Below are 21770 nucleotides of genomic sequence, written 5' to 3'. Positions count from 1 at the left end.
TTATGACAATCAGGGAACCAGGTATACTGACTTGAGAAAGCAGTGGGTTCAGATGCTGCCTTCCCCATTCCCTCTCTCTGTGCCAGGGAAAGTGATATCCACCTCTGGGCCTCTGCCCTTCTGTAAAAGAAGACGTATGGATGGGATGACTCCTCTTCTGACATCCTATCCATAGGACATTTGTAAGAGTCCAGTCCCAGGAACTGAGTTCATATCTGCCCAGAAGAACATTGGTTAGCAATCAGATATATTTAAAAATAAATACTGGAAAATATGGGAATAGCATACCGTTTGTGAAGACAGCTGTTATGAATTCAGCCTCAACCTTCTATGACATAGCCAGGTAGGGACACAAAAAGCTTAGAAAACCCAGGCTCAGCCACTGAGTCAGCCAACAGATATCTAGTGAGAACCTTAGATGTGCAACGGCTATGCTAACTACTGGCAAACAGTGATGAGCCTAAACAGACGTGGGTTCTGCCCTCACGGTGCTTATAGTGTGGCGGGGAGATGGAAATCCAAGGGGCACATGACCATCTGTATCATTTCAAACCGGCACAGGGGTCATACAAAAAGACACCAAGATGCTCTAAGAAGACAGACCCAGCAGAGCCAAGCTAGCCTGAGGAATCCAGAAAACCTCATTTGAGGAAGCAGCATCCAAACTGGGGCTGAGGGATGAAGACAGGCAGAGAACAAGAAGGGAGAAGTGTACGCGAAAAGGCCCTGTGGCCCGAGACACAGCTGGATCATTTGAAGAGAAAGGAGAAGGCCTATGAGTTTGGAATGCAGGGGGAAGTGACTCGTGCTGAGAACTGAAGCAGAAGGGACAGGCAGGGTCAAGGGATACAGGAAGTTCTAGATTGCCTTAAAGAGTCCGGCTCCTGACTTTACCAAAAGAGGGAAAACAGGGCGTCACTGAAGCACTAGAGCAGCAGGAGGGTCCGGGTCAGATGGGCGTTTGGCAGCATCACTCTGGCTGCCAGCTGGGGAGCAGTTCAGAGCAAGGATGTCAGGGCAGCACCTGCCGTTGGTTCTGAGGTCCAAGAGAGATGAGCTTTTATTATTTTTTATTTTATTTATTTTTTGGTAGCTGCTGAGGGATGAGAGCACACTGGGGACCTAAAGATAAATTGGGGGATCTGGTGGTGGGTGGGATGTGGGTTAGCAAGGGGGAAGGAGAACCCAACAAACTACCTGTAGAGACAGATACTGGTTCCGTCGCTGAGTTAGGGAGCCCTGGACGAAAGTGAGGCCAGAGGGAGAGAAGAGGATGATTTGGCCTCAGCTACAGAATCAACTGCGTACACTGGGTGGAACCAATGCAAATGAAAATGTGGGGCCCCTCGCTCGGTGGTTATTAATTTCAAAACAGTGACAGTAGAGCAAGGGCAGGGTCCTTCCCATGGACTGTGAAAGTCCCACAAGCCTAAGGCCAGCACAGCTAGAATGTGTTCCATTTGAGGCACCACCCATCCAGAGAGCTGAGCAAAGGAAATCTTAGCAGAGAAAGTTCTGGAGTTCAGAGAATCCATGTGTGGCCCCAGACTCAGGGGCCCATCGTTATCCCAGGAGGCCGCACAGACACAGCAGAGGCAGCTGTAGCCTCTGGAGGCCAGGGCTCCAACACCTGACGCCGCGGTACCTGCTAAGCCAAATTTCTCACATGACAAGTTACAGATCAGTGTCCATGCCCTAAGGAAAATCCAAACTGCTTGATTTGGCACCCTAGTTACACAAAGGGGAATTCCACACTGGCTGTCCGGAGATCAGTCCTTCCGCTGTGGTTTCCAGCGTCTGCCAGCCACGATCCTCAGAGGGGACCCAGTACTGTTTGCATAACCCTCGCTCGATTTGACCTAGGGGCCAGCCCCAGCTCGCGCTCCTCCTGGAGGCCTCCCCCAACAGGTCTTTATTCAGAAGCACCCCAGTCACGAGGCCAAAGGCAGAGCAGCCCAAGGAGGACAGCACCTCCCACCCCTGCCCCCGCGGGCCCCCACCCGGCCGCACTTGGGGTGTGGGACACACGTGAGCTCTGTTGCAGCACAGCCGCCAGAGAAGCCTCTGTCCACGGAGCCCAGGAAGGTTATTCAAGGGGATACCAGAAATTTCAAGCTGGCAAAACAGGGTTACACACTAGACGTCCAGGATAAGAAGAAATGAAACTCCCATTATCGGCTTTAAAAAATAACTGCTTACAGCAAATAGGAGCCAGCCCCAAGGGGATTTTTCATTAGGACCGCCCACCGTCTCCTGTTCCCCAGGTGGGCATGGTCACCTTCTCCACCTGCATCAGCCTCTCGCCTGCTCCCTGCTGGCTGAACCCCGGCACAGCAAGTCCGGCTTCCGTGATCTCCCTATTACAGCCCCACAGGGCTCCCAGCCTGGTCCCCACCCTCGAGGCTGAACTGCAGAATTGCAGCACAGCACAGCACAGGGCAACCAAGAAGGCAGCTGCTCCGCTGGGCATGAGGGGATCGGGAAGGTGGATTCCTGCAGAGACAACCCTTCAAAGCCTGCGCACCCGCTCGCCAGCTCTCTCGCGCTCACTCTCTCTCCAGCAGTTCTTGTCTGCCCAACTTCTCTGCATTTGCTGGTGAAATTTACAGCCTGGAGCTTCCCAAAAACACTACTAGAATCTCCTGTGCCTTTGGACTTGGACTTTACCATCTCCCCTCTCTATGACATCGTGTAACTAAGGCCAGGAGGACAAAACGGCAGAAGAAAACAGTGGATGACATCTGAGTGACATGCCCACCCTGGGCTGCCAACCTCTGGACTTGGTGTTGGCTGAAACCAAAGGATAAAATACCTTTCTTTCTTGTAAGCCATACTTAGTCAGGTTTACTTCCATCTTCAGCCGAATAAAGAAATTAGGGGATATTTTGGAGTGGGGGTGGAAGAGGAGAGGTATTTCCCCTCCCACAATCTTCCTTTGATTTCTAAGCATATCCCTGCTGGAAAATTCAATTAAATTCAATTTAATTGTCAGGCACCTGCTGGGCATCGAGACTTAAAGATTTCAGGCCATTTGCCCCCAAGGAGCTCATAGGCTGCTGAGTGGCATCGGTGTCTTCCTGAGATGCACAGGACCAGGAGGTGCCCAGGCTGTCATCACACCCTCCCTGGGCACTGCTGTCTCACTTCCTTCCTCTGGGAAGGAAGTGAGGGCTCTGCCCTCACACTCAAATCCAAACTCAAGCATGCAGGGGCTGGCATTTGTGTCTCTGATGTGACCTATGGGTTTGGGACTTTTCCCAGTGGATCCTAGTGACTTTCAGATGAATAGATATCTTCAAAGACTTGAGAAGTAGGCGTCATCTGGTTCTTGTTTTGCCAGTACAAGGACACAGGTCTTCATTTTCCTTAGGCGTCCACACCCATCTCCTGACACAGGTAGCAGGAAGTGTGTTGATGGGGAAGGTTGTTTCCAGGGAGTAAATAAGCACTGGCATCAAGGAGCCTACCTACGGTTGTCTCCGAGGAGTTAGATTCTGAAATTTTGAGTTAAGGGTACACTGACTTCAAATCAATGTTGCAAGTATCAGCTATTCAATAAAAGGCTGAAAATTCTCAGCTACGTGTTTGAAAACAAAGAAGTCGGCTAGTAATCTTAACCCTATTTGATGGATGATGGATTAAAGAAAGATACAAAGGGCTTTTACACACTGCCATTCTCCCTGCCAGTGTGTGTGTGTGTGTGTGTGTGATGTGCGCCTGTCTCACATTGTAAGAAGGAACAACTGGAAGAGGGGCGTGCCTGCTCACTACCCTGCTCTCGCCAGCCCTCTGAGTGCTTGCCTGTGCCCAGCCCAGCTTCCTCAGTGCTGCACCCTCTGTTTTGGCCGGGCTCATGAGACGGTGCCTCTGGCACCTTCTGTGGGCCATACTCGGTACTAGGTACCAGGTCCACAGAGACGCATAAAACAAAATCCCACTGGGGAGTTCACAGCTGATTGGGCAAGAAGAAGGAGTAGACACGGATGACAGCCATATAAGAGTGTAGATTTCACAGTGAAGAAACAAAAGTAGGAGGGCTCTGTGCTGCCTGGGTCAGGGAGGAGCTCACAGCCTCACTGGCGTTCAACCCCTCTGGCCTGTGCCGGTCTGCCGTGCTGCGTGTGCACCTGCAACACCCAGCCCAGACAGGGGCCAGGGCCTGCCCTGTGGGCTGAAGCAGACACAGCTCAAAAAACCCAGAGCCAAGAGGGAAGGGACAGGAAGCCCAGGACTCACTGCTCCTCATTCCAGTAAGTCTGGCAAGAACAGCAATTCCCGAGTTAGCGCCATTCCAGTTTCTAAAAGGGTCTCTCTTCCTTCACAACTCTTTGGTTTCTGCATTGACACTCCCCGAAGGGTTGGGAGGGGTCCCTGGGTCCCAATGCACAGGTCACCAGGGTAGGTATATCCACAAGGTGGCCCTGGGCTCTCTCGTCCTCCCTCCCTCCCCCTCACCCACACTGGCTGGGCCCGGGGTCTGCCCCTTTCCTCTGGCGTGGCAGCCTCTCCAACCCAGCAGTCTCAGAACCTGGAGCCACAGGAGATGTCCCAGCGCTGGTCAGGAAGGGGAGGGCCACTCGCTACTTAAGCCCAAAGCAGCAGGGCAGCAACTTGCGCCCCTCTGTGACAGGTGGAAGATACAGCGAGGACAAGTGACCTGCCGTGGGCATACAGCAACAGACCTAGGCCCCTGCCCCAGGCCAGCACTCTTCCCACTGACTGTCTGAACTGGGTAGGGCCAAAGGCCCTATGGAAAGAAGCAGTCAAGGTCCCAGCAAAGAACCCCAGAGACTTTCCCGGGATCTGAACAAGTCCTGACTACCAAGGCTTCTTTGGGAAGGGGCAAAGATAGGCAAGGTGGGGGAGAAGAGGCCAGCTGCCCAGCCTCCATGGAATCCTGACTCATTTTCCTGGTCACCTCTGCTTCTTCCTCCCTACCTTTCAAGCTTGAGCCTCCAGCCAAAGACAGTTACAACCATAAAGGACGCCTAGGGAATGCTTAACTACACCTTCCTTCCTGCACAGGGGGCACATTGCACCCACGGACACTTGTGCAGATTACGTAACAGCCTTGGTTCACTCACCATCAAATGGACTAAGGTCCACACTAAAGGCCCCGGCTGGCATGGGATCAGTAGTCAGGAAGTGTGGAATACTCTTAGAACTTCCCCAAGTACTGGGACACCTGATGAGGTGGAAACAGGGGCTCTAGAATCTCAGAAGAGCCAGGGCTACGGAAGGAGCTAGAGCCACCCCTGACCTCACCTGTCCCTTAGGAAACCAAGCTCTTTGAACATTTGATCTTCACTTGGGGAAACTGAGGCCCAGGGGGCTAAGGTGACTTGTCAAGTCAGCAAGGAGAAATCTGGAATAGTCAACCCAGGTTGGGTGGGGGGAACCCGATTATTTCTCAATGCCAGCGTCTTGAACAGGCAACTTACGCACGTCACTGTGACCTAGGAACATGCTAGTGGAACCCACAGCTGTTCTCCCCAGGAAATCAACTGTTTCAAATGAGACGCTGAAAATTACTTTAAAAAAAGAGAGAGAGGTAGCCAATCCTAAAAATAGCTGTAATGCAGAAGTTCAACTTCAACCAGTCCTTTTGCTTACAATGCAAAAATTGAAAACTTTAAGTTCAACCAATGCAAACTTGGAGAGATCTAGAGGAGGGAGGAGCTCTAATCAGAACCTTTGCCAGGAAATCTGTGACTGTGACACTGTGAGTGAGGAGCCTCACAAATATAAAGGGGGACAAGGGTGTGAAGGTCCACACATCAGGGGCTTGCTCTTGCAAAAGCAAACCACAAGGCGGACTCGTAGAAGCAGGCAGAGTTCCACCATGCTCAGCTCAGCTCTGCTATGTTGCCTGGTCTTCCTGGGTGGGACAGGGGCCAGCCGAGGCCAGGACACCCCTGCTGAGAACAGCTGCATTCACTTTCCAGGCGGCCTGCCCCACATGCTCCGCGAGCTCCGTGCTGCCTTTGGCAGGGTGAAGACTTTCTTTGTGAGTATGATGCCCTCCTGTCCTTTGTCTCTTCCTGGGGCTGCCTGAACTAGGCTTTCTGCAGGGGCCAGAAGAAGAACCATCTCCCCTCTTTCTCCTCCTCCAGCACCCAGTCCCCTCAAACTTGAATTCTTCAGACAGTCCTAGGTCAAGCCGTGGGTTCAGGGAGTTCAGATAAGTCCAGGTGATGCCACAAATGTGCATGAAAAGCTGAGCCTACATGGTGAATGGACCATCTCTTCTATGCTCAGAACTTTTTCTAGGATTCTGCTGGAGTCCAGTTCTGTGTTGACTGGGAGAAATCGAGGCTGTGATTGGAGGTGGAGTTGTTCTCCAGGGAGAACATCATTGCCTCTCCTCCCAAGGTTCCCGACCTGAGGGGCTGATGGCATGGGGAGCAGCATTCGGGGAGGAAATCCATGTTAGCTGGGGGGGCTTCCTGCTGCCAGAGACCTTTCAGGGTTGGAGCTGGGTGTCCACAGAGCGGAGAAGGAACAGAAGCAGCAGGACCTGAGAGGGACTCAGGGCACTAGGGGCTGACATAGGTGGCCCTCCAGAGCCTCAGGTGGCTCTGCTGCAGGAAGCAGATGGGGACAGAGGCAAAGCTTTGGAGGGAAAAAATTATATATATATATATGTATATGTGTGTATATATATATATATATATATATATATATCTCACTTGATTTCCAAGGGAGAGGACCTGATTTAACGAATGGCTCCAGCACTATGGATTCCTGATTTTTAAAACTCTCTATTTCGGAGCTAGCTACCTTGATTAACAATCAAAACGCCTGCAACACAAAAGGGCATCAGCCAGGCACGCATGTCCGGTCTCTTTCTAAACCTCGGGTTCACTCTCCTTTGGCTCTCCTTGCAGCAATCGAAGGATCAGCTGAACAGCATGTTGTTAACCGAGTCCCTGCTGGAGGACCTTAAGGTGAGAGGCGGGGGTGGGGGTGGGGAGGAGGGTGCAGCATGATTAAGGGAAGGGAGGCGCTGCGGGGGAGCGGGGTTTGCTTCCTTCGCTCGCAAAAGGAGAAGTCAAAGATCTTAACTCAGCACTCAGCCGGAGGGTTACAAAGGACTAGGCCCCAGGGACAAAGCTGTGTTCTCAAGGGGTAGCGTCGCGTCAGCCCTTCCTCCCGCTCACCTACCGCCTTGGCTGCTGCCCGTAGGGTTACCTGGGATGCCAAGCCTTGTCGGAGATGATCCAGTTTTACCTGAAGGACGTGATGCCACAAGCTGAGAACCACAGTCCAGCCATCAGGGAGCACGTGAACTCCCTGGGGGAAAACCTGAAGACCCTCAGGCTGAGGCTGCGGCAATGTGTGAGTAGCAGACGCTTCTCCCCAGGCGGCCGCCTCCTGCCGCCCCGGGGCGCACGGGCACAGGCAGGCAGGCAGGCTGTGAGTTGGAAGGGTGCAAGGCAAGCCTGGGGTATGAGCTCTTGCTCATTTCTCTCCCAGAGGGGGTGGGGGCAGCTGCTGGGCATTTACATGTGAAGATATGCAAGCAGCTTTCCTGTTATTTGTGAGTCATTTGTGGCTTATTAACTACTCCCCTCTCTCCTCCCGAAAGTGGCTTGGAGCTTCAGTCGGGGCTCCTGGGGTCCTGTTGGACCCACGCCTTGGACGGGGAGCTAAGACTCCCAGCTCACCTCTTATTCTTGGACCCTGCAAGCCAAGCTCCAAGTGGGGCAGACTGGCTGGCAGGATTTCCCTGGTGTTCCAGAAGGGCCAGGGCAACCGGTGTCCCCAGGCTGGCATCAGGAATAATTCTTCCAGATAACTTATTTCTCCCACTGAAATGGTACCCTCACCCCAGACAGTCTCCTTCGGTCTCTCACTGATGCTAGACAGGACGGACGGAGAGCTAGGTGAAGGGCTCGGTGCCCCAGGTGTGACTGTGTCTCCAATTCCTGAGCGCCTACAAGCAGTCCTTGGCGGCTGAGACTGAGAGTCAGGAAAGGGCCCGACTCCACTGAGCCCCCTCTGCAGCCCAGCAGACTCTGGGAGGGCTCTGCAGGAGGAGCCCAGCCCTGGGTCCTACCCCAGCCTGGCAAACACCTGAGCCTCTCCTACGCAACAGCTCCGCTCCAGGGACTCAGCCCTGTTGTCCCCGGGAGCTTTGACAGTGGGCTCTTCTCAGGGTACATCTGGCCAGCCGGGGTCCGCCAGGGGCTGACAGCCAAGGTCATTAACACTTAATCTTTTCTCCCCCAGCACCGATTTCTCCCCTGTGAAAACAAGAGCAAGGCAGTGGAGCAGGTGAAGAGCGCCTTCAGCAAGGTGAGCCTGGGCAGGTGATGCCCCGGGCGCTGCAGGGAGTCGCCGGCCCCAGGCAGTGTGGGAACCCGGCAGTGTCACTGCTTCAGGCAGCAGGGAGCATTTGTTTTCTGTGAAGTGTCTTTGGGGGTTTCTAAATGACTGCTCCCCGCCTTGGCAGGCCTGCGGGGCGGGCCGACCAGGCAGTCTGAACCCCGGGAGCCAGCCAGCAGCTGGGGAGAGTGACAAAGGAAACAGAAAGTACAGAAAGTACCTCGTTGAGACTCGGGGCTGAACCCACACGTGCAGAAAGCTGACACGTGACTGTGCACATCCAAGTAGATGTGGGGCTCAGCCTGGACTCCCCAAACTCAGAGCGGGCAGGGAGCAGAACATCCCCGTGCCTGGAGGGGCCTTGAGTCGCTTTCCATCTGTCTGTCACACTTGCTGGGGTGCTGAGAATGTCAACTTCCAGCCCTCAAGGGGCTCCACCCCTCCAGCAGCCCCTTGCTGCTTCAGCCCTGCTTCCCAGAGGCTGTGTCCTGTGTTCCCGTGGTGGCCTGGGGACAGACTCTGGGCTGGTGCCATCCTCAGGGGGCATGGGCCCCCTGACAGTAAGCCAGGGCAGCAGGGCAGGGCCTGCTCCGTCCATGGGTGAGAGAGCACAGATTTTCAACGGGCCCCTTCCCTCCTCCTTTCTGTCTTGTCTTCAAAACGCTTCCTCTAATATCTTTGCATCAAATGCTGCATAAGCAGGCAGCGTGCGGATGCGTGACCTTTAAAACTGTTGAACAGGCACCACGCCAAAGCTCTGCTTTGCCAGGCGACTGTGCCTCTTGCCACCTGCCAGCAGTGCTGCTGGCTGGGAGGAGATGCAGGCCAGTGCACAGCCTCCCCCAACACAGCTGGGCTTGGGTTCCCAGGCTCTGACCTTCCCCTCCACCCAGGGCCATGCCCCTCGGAGTGAAGATGCTTAGAAGAGGTTTTAACAAAGTGACTCTCACCTTCCCCCACAGCTGCAAGAGGAAGGCGTCTACAAAGCCATGAGTGAGTTTGACATCTTCATCAACTACATAGAAACCTACATGACAATGAAGATAAAAAGCTAAAAGCCCCAGGATGGCAACTCGGCTAGAGTCTAGGACATCAGTTAGGGACCTGCACACCCTGGGTCAGCTGACCCAGCACCTTGGAAAGCTGTTGTACCTCTCAATATTTATTACCTCTGATACCTCAGCTCCCGATCCTATTTATTTACCGAGCTTCTCTGTGAACTCTTTAGAAAGAAGCCCACTATTATAATTTTTTCAGTATTTATTATTTTCACCTGCATTTAAGCTGTTCCCATGGGGTGATGCCCTGTGGGATTTGAGTGTCTTAGGAGAAATTATAATTTATGTGAAAGGGAAAAATGTGCCTTGGGGAGCCGACTGAGGCTTCCATTCCTTCTGTGCCTGACCACACTTTCTAACTCCTAAGCCGAGCTCCCTCTTACCCTCTGGAGCCCGGACCTGGGCTCTCCGAGTGTTCCAGAGACTCCTAGCCTCTTAGGAAGAGAGACCCGGAAGCCCCTTGGGTGGTGACCCTTCCGGCAGCTCAGAGGGAGGCTCCTGACCTCGATCTTCAACCCCTTATTTATAACACCCTCAAGTTGGTTCTAATAGAACTCAGTTTTAACTAAAAGTGATTCAATTCCTCTGGGAATGTTATATTGTTTGTCTGTCTTCTCAGCAGATTTTACTTTTAAATAAACAAATGGAGCTCATCCAAGTCATGTAATGGTGTCTGTTGCCTCTTATCTGACTCAGAATGGGTGGCGGAATTTTGCAGTCCAAAGACAGGCAGCCAGCTCCCCTGACCAGGAGACAGAGGGGCTCCAACCTGCGTGCACAGGAAAAGCTCTTCTCACTTCCAGAGCCAAGAGCAAAGACCACCCAGGTCTTCTCATCGCTCAATTCTTTAAGGATTTCTCCCTGAGTCCCTAAAGACTGAGCTGACTGACAAGGCTAAGGGGGAGCTTCTGTACGTACCACAGTCAGAGAGTCGGGCAGGGGGAGTTTTCTAGTGTTTTTGTACTTGCTGAAGCTCCAGGGCTCCAGGGGGTGACGCTGGCTCGCCCGGGGCATGTGGGTGTGAAGACAACGCCAACCGTTGTCTTGGCACGTACGGCTGGTTCTTTTCAGTGATCCCAACTTAACACTCCTACCAAATCCTCTCTGAGCTTCAGTCAGGGGCAAGAGAGCAGGGCTGGACCCGACAGAGCAGAATACAAGCGAATTAGTCCGCTGGCTGGGATACCAGGGACCAGACCGCCACTCTTTCTGTCCCCGCCCTGAGCTATCAGACGAGTGTGAGGTTGGCTTCAGGCTGCGGTCTGTTGGGAGGGGCATGGCGGCTGGGGAAGCCCTACTCGAGGCCCCGTGACTTAGGGGAGAGAAGGGGAAAGAGTGGGCTGAGTAAATGCTCCCCTTACGTCCTGCCCAGGCAGCCCTAGCCCAGGGGAGGCTGGGAGCTGACTGATTGTGGTCACTTTTTCGGTAAGACCTGACTCACTTCGGTTAAAGTAACCATAGGAAGGAAGTGGGACGCATCAAAGCTGAAATTCTGAGATGAAAGGTTAAGAATGGAGACTGGTGGGAGGCGAGGAGAGAGGCCTGAAGCTGCCTATGCTGAGCTAAAGAAGTCATGAGTAGTGCCTTGGCCTGCGAGAAGGTTCGGGAAGGCGGGGCTTCCTGCCAGGCAGGGGGCAATGAGATTGGCATCACCTGGACAAGCTGTAGAGCCAATAAGGTGTCAGCAACAGCTACAACTGATTGGGCACTAGCGATATACGTATCTGTCATACCTCATAGGAGTATTTCAAAAAGTTCATGGAAAATGGAATTTAAAAATAAGTTTATTTTAGTGTAAAGAATTAAAATCCATACACAGCTTTTTTCATTATACTCATTTCCCATGAACTTTTTGAAGAATCCTATTGTGGCCTTATTATTGCTATTTTCTGTAAAGTGATTATTATTCCTATATTTCTGTAAGCTAAGAAATGTGACTTTTTTATTCAGTATTATATTTGCTTTATTAGGGTTCAATAACAACTTGCTATCAGTCACATTTGAAGTTCAAGCTTTTTGGATGACTCTATTAATCCATGAATTGATCATCCATTAACCCTGGGGAATACATAGGCTCGGTGTGTCCTCCCAGTCATCTCTTTATGCATATCCGTGTTTCAGTACACGTGCTATTTATGCTAGTAATAATACAAACATGGACTAAAGTTGTTTGTCAAATACTTTGCTAAGTACTTGCTCTATATTAGTTCATATGTTATGTAAAGCTATGAAGTATGAACTATTGATAGCTCCATGTATCATATAATGAAAATGAGGCCCAGAAAAGTTATGTAGTTTATCTTTAGTAATATAGCTATTAAATGAGAGTTCATTATCTCAAGGATTATGATAACTTATATATCATATGCAGTGACTGTATCATTCCCCCTTTTTTCAGATTTATTTATTTATTTTTGTTTATTTGAAAGGCAGAGCAAGGGAATCTTCCATCCACTGGTTCACTCCTCAAATACCTGTAAAAACTGGAGCTGGGCCATGTAGAAGCCAGGAGAACTCCATCCGGGTCTCCCGTACGGGTAGCATGGACTGAAGTTCTTGGACCGTCATCTCTGCCTCCCTGGGTGTGCATTAGCAAGAAGCTGGATTGGAAGCCAAGGCAGGATTCCCCCCAGGCACTCTGATATGGGATGCAGGCACCCCAAGCAACGGCTTAGCCCACTGCCACACACACCCACACCCATTATTCTTTTCTAATGCCATTTTTATGACTCATTAAAATTTTTTTTTTAATTTTTTTTTTATTTTTTTTTTTTTTTATTTTTGACAGGCAGAGTTGACAGTGAGAGAGAGAGAGAGAGAGAGAGAAAGGTCTTCCTTCGCTGTTGGTTCACCCTCCAATGGCCGCCGCTGCAGCCGGCGCACCGCGCTGATCCGATGGCAGGAGCCAGGATCCAGGTGCTTTTCCTGGTCTCCCATGGGGTGCAGGGCCCAAGAACCTGGGCCATCCTCCACTGCACTCCCTGGCCATAGCAGAGAGCTGGCCTGGAAGAGGGGCAACCGGGACAGAATCCGGCGCCCCGACCGGGACTAGAACCCGGTGTGCCGGCGCCGCAAGGTGGAGGATTAGCCTATTGAGCAACGGCGCCGGCCTCATTAAAATTTGAGATACTGTTTTCAGTCTGCTGTGTGTCCGTTTTCATTTGTCCAAAGACATTTTTCATTTCTCTTCTTCTTTTGATCTGTTGGTCATTCAGAAACAGGAGAAATGTTGATAAGTTGAACCAGCCATAGAGAATGGAAAGTTGATGACTGCGTAAGACGACTTTTCCTTTGTATTAGTTAGCCATTGCTGCACCCCAAACTTAGCCACTCACACCAAGAAACATTTACTATCTCACCATTTCAGTAGGTCATAGCCTGAGGCTGAAAACGAGGACTTCTGGCTCAAGATCTCTAAGGAGGCTGCAGGCAGTTGAAGGCTTCAGTGGGGCACCGGACTCATGCCTCAGAGGGCTCACTCACATGACAATTGGCAGGGGGCCATGGGTCCTTGCCACCTGAGCCTCTCCACACGGCTCCTTGAGCATCCTCCCAACATGGCCGCCATCCTCCCTGGAGCCAATGATCCAAGAGAGAATAAGGAGGAAGTGAGTGTACCTTGGAGGACCATCACTTCTACTTGTTAGAAGCAGGCCAGTACAGCCCACGTTCAAGGGAAGGGAAACCAGATTCTGTTAGGTAGGAAGTCAGATATGAGCTTATGTGTGTGTGACATAAAGACCTAAAGAAAAAACATCAAAAAAAAAAAAAAAAGAAGAAGAAGAAGAAGAAGAAGAAGAAGAAGAAAAGAAAAGACATCTATGTCCAGCATATGCATCTGCATCTCAAAGTCATCCCAATAAAAGTTTCAGGGGCAGCCCAGTGTTCGCATCCTGACTGCCCTCTCCTACCCAATAACCTGCCAGGTGGGGGTCCCCGCCTCTTCTGCCTGATAACCTTCCAGATGAGCCCAGTATCTGCATTTCAAATACCCTGCTCTGGATCCCCATTCTCCAGGGGGTCCTGCTCACCCTTCCTCTGAACCCAGGATGGCACCAGCTAGGCTTCCTCCTGTCTGATACCTTCAGGGGAAAACTCAGATAGAAGCTTCTTAATATCTACATCCATAAAATCCTTTGTTTCAGGAGGAGATGTGAAGACAAAAACCTATCTCCTTAAACCCTCCCCCCCCCCCGGCCTCAACCGGACTGCGCGCTCAGCCCTCTGCCTCTCCGCTGAGCCGCCCGTTGGCCTGCCCAGGTGTAATCTCTCCACTCAACCATGTAACCTTGCCCCCCCCCCCCCAGTCCGAGCGATTGGGCACTCTCCCTCAGGCTCTGTCTGGAGAGGTGCCCATCCATCCTTAAGGATGTCCCTTCCCTAATAAACCTTGCTATTTTACCTCCCACTACTGTCTTACGCCTGAAATCTTTCTTGCGCGAAGACAAGAACCCTGCCATTCTCCGGTAACACTTAGCCCAGTAGTTAAGATGTCCACATAACACATTGGAGCAGCTGGGTTTGATTCCCATGTCAGTCTGGTGACTCTGCTCTCCTGCCAGTGCAGCCCCTGGGAGGCAGTGGTGATGGCTCAGGTAATGGAGTTCCTGCCTCCCACGTGAGACTCCTGGACTAGGATCCTGGCTCCAGGCGTCCACCTCTGCCGTCCCTGGCCATGTGAGTATCTAGGGAGTGAACCAGCAGATGGGAGCTCTTATTCTCTCTCTCTCTCTCTCTCTCTCTCTCTCTCTCATATAAACAAATAATAAATAAGAAGAAAATAAAATTTAAAGATTCTTCCCAGGTCCTACAGCCTGTTTGTGTCCCCCACCCCAGCTGTCAATACTGAAAGCCTAACTCTCAAAGTGATGATATCTCAAAGAGGGCCCCTCAGTGGGAGATCAGGGTTTGACAAGGTCGTGAGGGCAGAGGCCTTGTGATGGACCCAGCACCCTTAGGAGAAGAGAGCTTACTCTCTCCTCTTCACCCCTTAAATGCACTCAAAGAAGAGGCCAGATGAGCAACCCACCTCCATATGGCCGAGGGAAGAAGACTCAGTGGGAAACCTGCCTGGCCTGCCTGGAGCTCACACTTCCCAGCCTGCAGAACCAGCATACAATGAGTTTCTGTTTACCTCCTCCAGGCTATGGTGGTGTCTGATGGGACCAGGGATACCGGCCAAAGGCATTCTCAGGTATGAGCTATACATGCATTCTGGAAAGAGCGCAGAATGAGGTGTGGCTGGGAATTCGTGGGGAGGAGATGGCAAGGAACCTTTGTTCTCTGAGAAGAGAAACCACCCCCTCTCCTCCCAGGCCTGCTCTGCCCCTCCCAGCCTAGTGTATGACAGGGAGAAGGCGGATCTCTAAGGTGAGGGGTGTGGGACCAAGGAGGGAAGCTCCTGGCATTTGTGACGATGATGTAGAGCCATGCACAGAGAGACAGCAAACAGGTTTTTCCCCCTGGAAGTGAGGCACAATCCAGAAGGAAGAGGCTGAGACTGGAGAGGAAGAAAAGAGAAGGCTCAGGAAGAGACGCCAGGCTCCCCACTCAGAACACCTGCCAGGGTGGGTCTCACGGGGACCCCTTGGGGGAAAGCAGATGTGACCCTCCCAGGAAGTAGGATCTGGGTCATAAGGATATAAACCCAGGACCTAAAACAGCGGGAGGATCTTGGCAGTTTCACAACCTGCAGAGCTGTCTCCAGAGTAAGCCAGCGAGCTCTCAGTCTCTGAGGGGCCTGTGGGTACCAGGTGACTTGTGGGGTCCGCGATCTTCTTAGGCGCTAGCTCACTGGATGCCTTGGAGATCTTACTGAGCCTGCCTGGGACTCCGTTTTCGCATTGATAAAATAAGGCAGCGGGTCTGAAAACGGCTTCCAGCCTGGGGTTACTAGAGGGAAGGCACTTGCGGCTGTCTCGTGACAACTTCCAAAATATGAAAAAGTCTAATGAAAATCACCCATTTCCCAATCGCCTCCCCGCTACGTCTGCACAGACTCATTGAAAAGCACTTCCAGGCCGGTGCCACGGCTCACTAGGCTAATCCTCCGCCTGCGGCGCCGGCACCCCGGGTTCTAGTCCCTGTCGGGGCTCCAGATTCTGTCCCGGTTGCTCCTCTTCCAGTCCAGCTCTCTGCTGTGGCCAGGGAGTGCAGTGGAGTATGGCCCAAGTGCTTGGGCCCCTGCACCCGCATGGGAGACCAGGAGGAAGCACCTGGCTCCTGGCTTCGGATCAGTGTAGTGCACCGGCCATAGCGGCCACCTGCGGGGTGAACCAATGGAAGGAAGACCTTTCTCTCTGTCTCTCTCTCTCTCACTGTCTAACTCTGCCTGTCAAAGGAAGGAAGGAAGGAAGGAAGGAAGGAAGGAAGGAAGGAAGGAAGGAAGGAAGGAAGGAAGGAAAGAAGGAGGGAGGGAGGGAGGGAGGGAGGGAAAGAAAGAAAGAAAGAAAGAAAGAAAGAAAGGAAGGAAGGAAGGAAGGAAGGAAGGAAGGAAGGAAGGAAGGAAGGAAGGAAGGAAGGAAGGAAGACACTCTGGCTGGCTGGCTGGAGTCCAATCCGCTCGTGGAAAGACAAGTTGCCTCACGCTGATGCCGTTCTTTCTCTCGAGAAATTCTAGACAGCCAAAATATTTTGTAATGCGTTGCAAGTTTGTAGGGATTTATTTGAGAGACAGGGGGCCCCTGTTCGCTTTTTCACTCCCCAAATGCTTGCAACATCTGGAGAGCCAGAAACTCACACCAGGTCTCCTGCGTGGGTGCCAGGAGCCCAGTTCCTTGCGATGCCTCCCAGGGATCTACATTAGCAGGAAGGTGGAATCCGGAGCTGAAACCAGGAGGCAAACCTAGGTGCTCCCTGATAGGACGTGGGCATCTTTACTGCTAGGCTGAACGCCCACTTTCCAAAACAGCTTACAATAGTCAGGCTGGACACGAATAGCGTGGTGAAGGCTGCAGAGCAACTCAGTTCGATGAGCTGATGCTCTGTTCAAGCCCCCAGCCTCTGACTCCCTCCGCCAGCCAGCCCGTTCCCACCGGCCCTCCTGGGGACCCACCCCTGTCTGCAGTCTGCACAGGTAACTTTCCAGACAGCGTCCCAGCCACCTGTGTATCACCCACAGCTCCTCCCTCCCGGCAGCCTTGAGCAGCCAAGGTGCACAGAGCTTCCAGAGCCTCCCTGGCCCCCTGGCTGCAGAAGACACAGGGAGATCCCAGTCCGGGGGGAAGAAGCACAACTCAGCTCTCTCTGCACAGCCCGGGGGCCTTGCCCAGCCTCCAGAGGCTGAAGCACCTTAGCTCTAGCCCTGGGCTTTCCACTCACCTGCAGCTGCATGGCGGTGGGACGTTGCTACCTCACTAGTCTCCTCTGTGACACGGAGGACCATTATTCCTGGTAAGGAATTGTGGCGAGAAAACCTCATAGGGCACGAATGTGTGTGATGCTCCCAGCACAGCGTAAATACTCCCTGAGAACACCTCCACTAGACATCGGAGGGATTGCTTACATGGGACCAGGTGGAAAGACAGGTGTTGTGACCATAAGAAAGAACGGGGCATACTTTGTACACCGCTGGGACTTTCCTTCCAAGGCCTCCTCTGCCTCCGCCCCATTTCTGGGTGGAAGGAGAAGGGGGCTCAGCCCTCTCTTTGGGAGGGAAAGAGAAACCCATTGTTTTTGTTTTGTTTTGAACTCTGATTTCAATTTCATGATTTGGCCTCAGGAATGCTTGGCGCGGTAAAGAAATCTACATGAATTATAGCCAGTTGGAGTTGCATAAATCCAGTAACCTGCTAACATAGATGGTTCACTGCTATTTGAGCGATGGTTACACACGCCATTAAATAGAAGCTAGGTTAACTGAGCCGAAAGCTTTATCTGATGACGAAACTGAACTTTGTTCAGAGGTCCTCATTTTCCATCATTGTTTTGCATGATAAGAATCTAAACTATGGCTGGTGCCACGGCTCAATAGGCTAATCCTCCACCTGCAGCACCGGCACAAAGTGTTCTAGTCTGGGTCGGGGCGCCGGATTCTGTCCTGGTTGCTCCTCTTCCAGTCCAGCTCTCTGCTGTGGTCCAGGAGTGCAGTGGAGGATGGCCCAAGTGCTTGGGCCCTGCACCCCATGGGAGACCAGGAGAAGCACCTGGCTCCTGGCTTCAGATCAGCGCAGTGCACCGGCCACAGCAGCCATTGAGGGGTGAACCAATGGAAAAGGAAGACCTTTCTCTCAGTCTCTCTCTCCCTCACTGTCCACTCTGCCTGTCAAAAAAAAAAAAAAAAATCTAAACTATGACCATTCGAATTACTACTCTGATCTTTCCTTCATACATTGTTTGGAAAAAAAAAAAAAAAAGAGGGGGGGAGGGAAAGCCGTTTTGCAAGATCACGGAGCCATTTTGTAACAGAGCTCGGCACTCACTCAGAATGCAACCCAGGATCCCACGCCCATTTGAAGAGTTCCTGGATTACTTAGAGGAGGGGGTTGTCACTTTCCCGGCCTGACCCTGCCATGGCCCTCTACCAGGACTGAACTGTGGCTAATGTGCCAGATGAAATCATTCATCTGATCCCTTACATCATAATCTTTACATGCGGGTCCCTCGAAGTCGAGACTGAAATCAAACCAGAGGCAGGCCGACTTCTCCTTGACCTTTGCCCCAATTCAGAACTTTTAGGATATAAATATTTGTCTATTTGGGACCCATGAAGCTCTAGGTCTTATATCGGGGGCTGAAGAAAAGGCCAAAAATAAGGCAGCCATTGATCCTGCCCTCGCAGGAAGCAGACATGATAAAGTTAGCTGCACCCTTTTATTATGATGGTGATGGTCTCCAGTACTAAGAAGTGGGAAGTTTAGCAAAGCAAGTAACCTGGCCCCAGGTCAGGGCAGGCTTCCCCCAAAAAGTGTCTTCCGGCCTGGATGAAGGGTGGATGGGAGCCGGCCAAGTGAAGAAGGAAGTGACAGAAGGCAGAGTGAAATGCACATTTAAAAGACACTTAGAGGGGGCCGGCGCATAGCTCACTTGGTTAATCTTCCTCCTGTGGCACCAGAATCCCATATGGGCACCAGGTTCTAGTCCCGGTTGTTCCTTTTCTAGTCCAGCTCTCTGCTGTGGCCCGGGAAGGCAGTGGAGGATGGCTCAAATGCTTGGGCCCCTACACCGGCATGGGAGACCAGGAGGACGCACCTGGCTCCTGGCTTCGGATCAGCGTAGTTCCAGCTGTAGTGGCCATTTGTGGGGTGAACCAATGGAAGGAAGACCTTTCTCTCTGTCTCTCTCACTGTCTAACTCTATCTGTCAAATAAACAAGAAAAAAAAAAAAAAAGACACTTAGAACTCAAACCGTGGCCAGTGGGGCGGGGTGGGGCAGGGGCTGTGTCTGCAAAGTGCGGGTACATTTCCTCCAATTCACAGCAGAGCTGGACTCAGGGCCCTCTGGCTTCTCCATCCTGTCTCATAGAACTTAAACTGTTTAAGGAATCAAATGATGAATCACAGAGCCAATGGTATTTTTTTTAAAGATTTATTTTTATTTATTTGAAAGAGTTACAGAGAGAAGTAGAGACAGAGAGAGAGGTCTTCCATCTGCTGGTCCATTCCCCAGATGGCCGCAATGGCCAGAGCTGCACTGATCCAAAGCCAGGAGCCAGGAGCTTCCTCTGGGTCCCCCATGTGGGTGCAGGGGCCCAAGGACCTGGGCCATCTTCAACTGCTATCCCAGGCCATAGCAGAGAGCTGGATCAGAAGAGGAGCAGCCAGGACTCAAACCGGCGCCCATACGGGATGCTGGCGCTTCAGGCCAGGGCTTTAACCCGCTGCGCCACAGCACCAGCCCCATTGAATGGTATTTTTTGTGGGGTGGGCATGGGGGAAGTTTTAAAGATGAGTTCAGAGTGGGGCCAGCGCTGTGGTACAGTGGGTTAAGCCGCTGCTTGTGATTCCAGCGTCCTATATCAAAGTGCCAGTTCGAGTCCCAGGTGCCCCACTTCAGATCCAACTTCCTACTGATGCACCTAGGAAGGCAGCAGATAATGACCTGGGTGCTTGGGCCCTTACAGCCCACATAGGAGACCAGGATGGAGTTCCAAGCTCCTGGCTTCTGCCTGGCCCAGACCTGGCTGTGGCTGTGGCAGTCTCTGGGGAGTAAACCAGAGGATGGAAGATTCTCTATCTCTCTCTGTCTCTCTCTCTCTCTCCTTCTGTCACTGTACCTTTAGAATAAATAAATAAATAGATGAGCCTGGAGAGATGAGCAAGGACTGAATCATTCGGGGATGGGAGACCATGGCAGAAGTTTCAGACTGTATAGGCAAGGGGAAGCTGCTGGAAGTTGTGTTGGAGAGGAGAGCGTACACCTTCTCAGTGAGACCATCTAAGTGCCCTGTGCTTCCAGGCCAGACAGGAGGAAGCTGTAGAGTGAACAAAGGTGGCAATAAAGAGGAACTGAGGGGCCGGCGCCGTGGCTCACTTGGTTAATCCTCCACCTGTGGCGCCGGCATCCCATATGGGTGGCGGGTTCTAGTCCTGGTTGCTCCTCTTCCAGTCCAGCTCTATGCTGTGGCCCGGGAAGGCAGTGGAGGATGGCCCAGGTGCTTGGGCCCCTGCACCGGCATGGGAGACCAGGAAGAAGCACCTGGCTCCTGGCTTCGGATCAGTGTAGCTCCAACTGTAACGGCCATTTGGGGGGTGAACCAATGGAAGGAAGACCTTTCTCTCTGTCTCTTTCACTGTCTAACTCTATCTGTCAAATAAAAAAAAAAATCAAAAAAGAGGAACTGAGAGAAGGTGAGGGTAGACACTCAGCAGCTGCTTAGGGGAGAGTGGGTGATGGCCAAGGTGCACCCCACTCCTCTGCCCTGAGATGCTGGGTGGAGGAGAAGCAGGTGTCGTCTTCTACTTGGCCCTGCTGAGTTGAAGGTGCCACTGAGACTCAAGTGAAGACTCCCAGAGTGGTCAGATGGACGCGGAGCTCTCATCTGGAGAGAATTGCATGGGCGTCAATGACACCAAGATGGTAGGGACACACAGGAGTGGATAAGGGCACCAAGATCCTGAGTTTTCTGTTGCCAACAAGAAAACACTACAGATGGGATGCTTCTTAAAGAAAAGAGCTTCAGGCCAGCGCCGCGGCTCACTAGGCTAATCCTCCACCTTGCGGCGCCGGCACACCGGGTTCTAGTCCCAGTCGGGGCACCAGATTCTGTCCCGGTTGCCCCTCTTCCAGGCCAGCTCTCTGCTGTGGCCAGGAAGTACAGTGGAGGATGGCCCAAGTGCTTGGGCCCTGCACCCCATGGGAGACCAGGAGGAAGCACCTGGCTCCTGCCATCGGATCAGCACGGTGCGCTGGCTGCGGCGGCCATTGGAGGGTGAACCAACAGCAAAGGAAGACCTTTCTCTCTGTCTCTCTCACTGTCCACTCTGCCTGTCAAAAAAAAAAAAAAAAAGAAAGAAAAAAAAGAAAAGAGCTTCACTTGGGCTTCAGCTCTGGTCCAAGGTTGAGGGGTTGTACCTGGGGATGACTTTCTTGCTGGCAGAGTCCCAAGGTGGTGCAGGGTATCACGTGGTAGAGACCGCATGCTTGTTCCTCTACACTCTGGGCTCTCTCTTCTAATAAAGCCAGCAGGATGCAATCATGGTGGCCCCAGCCCGAGGGCATCATCTAATCTTACCTCCCCAGGCTGCACCTCTCAACACCATCATCAGAGTAAATTTCCACCCTTTCAAAGCCTCACAATGGGGACTGAACTCCAGCACATGAACCTTGCGAAGACACACTCAGACCAAATCCAGGGGCCAGCGATGTGGCGCACCAGGTTAAGCCCCCACCTGTGATGCCAGCATCCCACGTAAGTACCAGTTCAAGTCCCAGCTGGCTGTTCTACTTCTTATCCAGCTCCCTGCTAACATGCCTGGAAAAGCAGCAGAAGATGGTCCGAGTGCTTGGGCCCCTGCTCACATGTGGGAGACCTGGATGGCTTTGGCCTGGCCCAGCCTGGGCTGTTGTGGCCATTTAAGGAGTAAACCAGAAGACAGATGTCTCTGTCTCTCTCTGTCTCTCTGTCTCTCTCTCTCTGCCTTTCAAATAAACAAATAAATCTTAAAACACACACACATACAAGCAAAGCCAGGGGAGCCAGCTCTGTGGCATGCTTGGCTAAGCCTCCACCTACAGCGCTTACACCCCATACAGGTGTCAGTTTGAGCTGCGTCCTCTTCCAATCCAACTCTCTGCTTATGGCCTGGGAATGCAGTGAAAGATGGCCCAAATGCTTGGGCCTTTACACCCATGTGAGAGAACTGGAAGAAGCTCCAGGCTCCTGCCTTTGGCATGACATAGCCCTGGCCATTGCAGTCATTTGGTGGAATGAACCAGACCTTTCT

At 52.2% G+C, this 21770-nt stretch overlaps 1 protein-coding gene and 1 long non-coding RNA gene across 6 annotated transcripts in view; one reads left to right on the top strand and one right to left on the bottom strand.

Moving 5' to 3' along the window:
- Window positions 1–7315, bottom strand: part of LOC127483528 (uncharacterized) — a 37217-nt gene extending 29902 nt beyond the window's left edge. For all 3 annotated transcript variants that reach the window (XR_011381392.1, XR_007909893.2, XR_007909892.2), the window contains exon 1: window positions 7192–7315. This is a non-coding gene — a long non-coding RNA (uncharacterized lncRNA). The remainder of the gene's footprint in view (window positions 1–7191) is intronic.
- On the top strand, window positions 5691–12222 carry IL10 (interleukin 10). Of its 3 annotated transcripts, XM_008268045.4 has the most exons (6): window positions 5691–6007; window positions 6888–6947; window positions 7186–7338; window positions 8233–8298; window positions 9291–9321; window positions 11816–12220. In XM_008268045.4, the coding sequence occupies exons 1-6, from the start codon at window positions 5843–5845 to the stop codon at window positions 11935–11937; spliced, it is 597 nt and encodes a 198-aa protein (XP_008266267.1). In that variant the 5' UTR covers window positions 5691–5842; the 3' UTR covers window positions 11938–12220.
- Window positions 12223–21770: the final 9548 nt, after the last annotated feature.

Source organism: Oryctolagus cuniculus, chromosome 13 (assembly GCF_964237555.1).
Source record: "Oryctolagus cuniculus chromosome 13, mOryCun1.1, whole genome shotgun sequence".
NCBI classification, from domain to species: Eukaryota; Metazoa; Chordata; class Mammalia; order Lagomorpha; family Leporidae; genus Oryctolagus; species Oryctolagus cuniculus.
The sequence above is the reverse complement of the archived record's forward strand: the minus strand, read 5'-3'. Positions and strand labels throughout refer to the sequence as shown.

What these genes read in the sequence shown, in the direction of transcription:
- IL10 (XM_008268045.4), top strand. Translation starts at nt 5,843, where the DNA reads ATGCTCAGCTCAGCTCTGCTATGTTGCCTGGTCTTCCTGGGTGGGACA. An exon ending in GGCTGAGGCTGCGGCAATGT is followed by an intron (nt 7,339 to 8,232) that starts GTGAGTAGCAGA and finishes TTTCTCCCCCAG; the next exon opens with CACCGATTTCTCCCCTGTGA. An exon ending in TGAAGAGCGCCTTCAGCAAG is followed by an intron (nt 8,299 to 9,290) that starts GTGAGCCTGGGC and finishes CTTCCCCCACAG; the next exon opens with CTGCAAGAGGAAGGCGTCTA.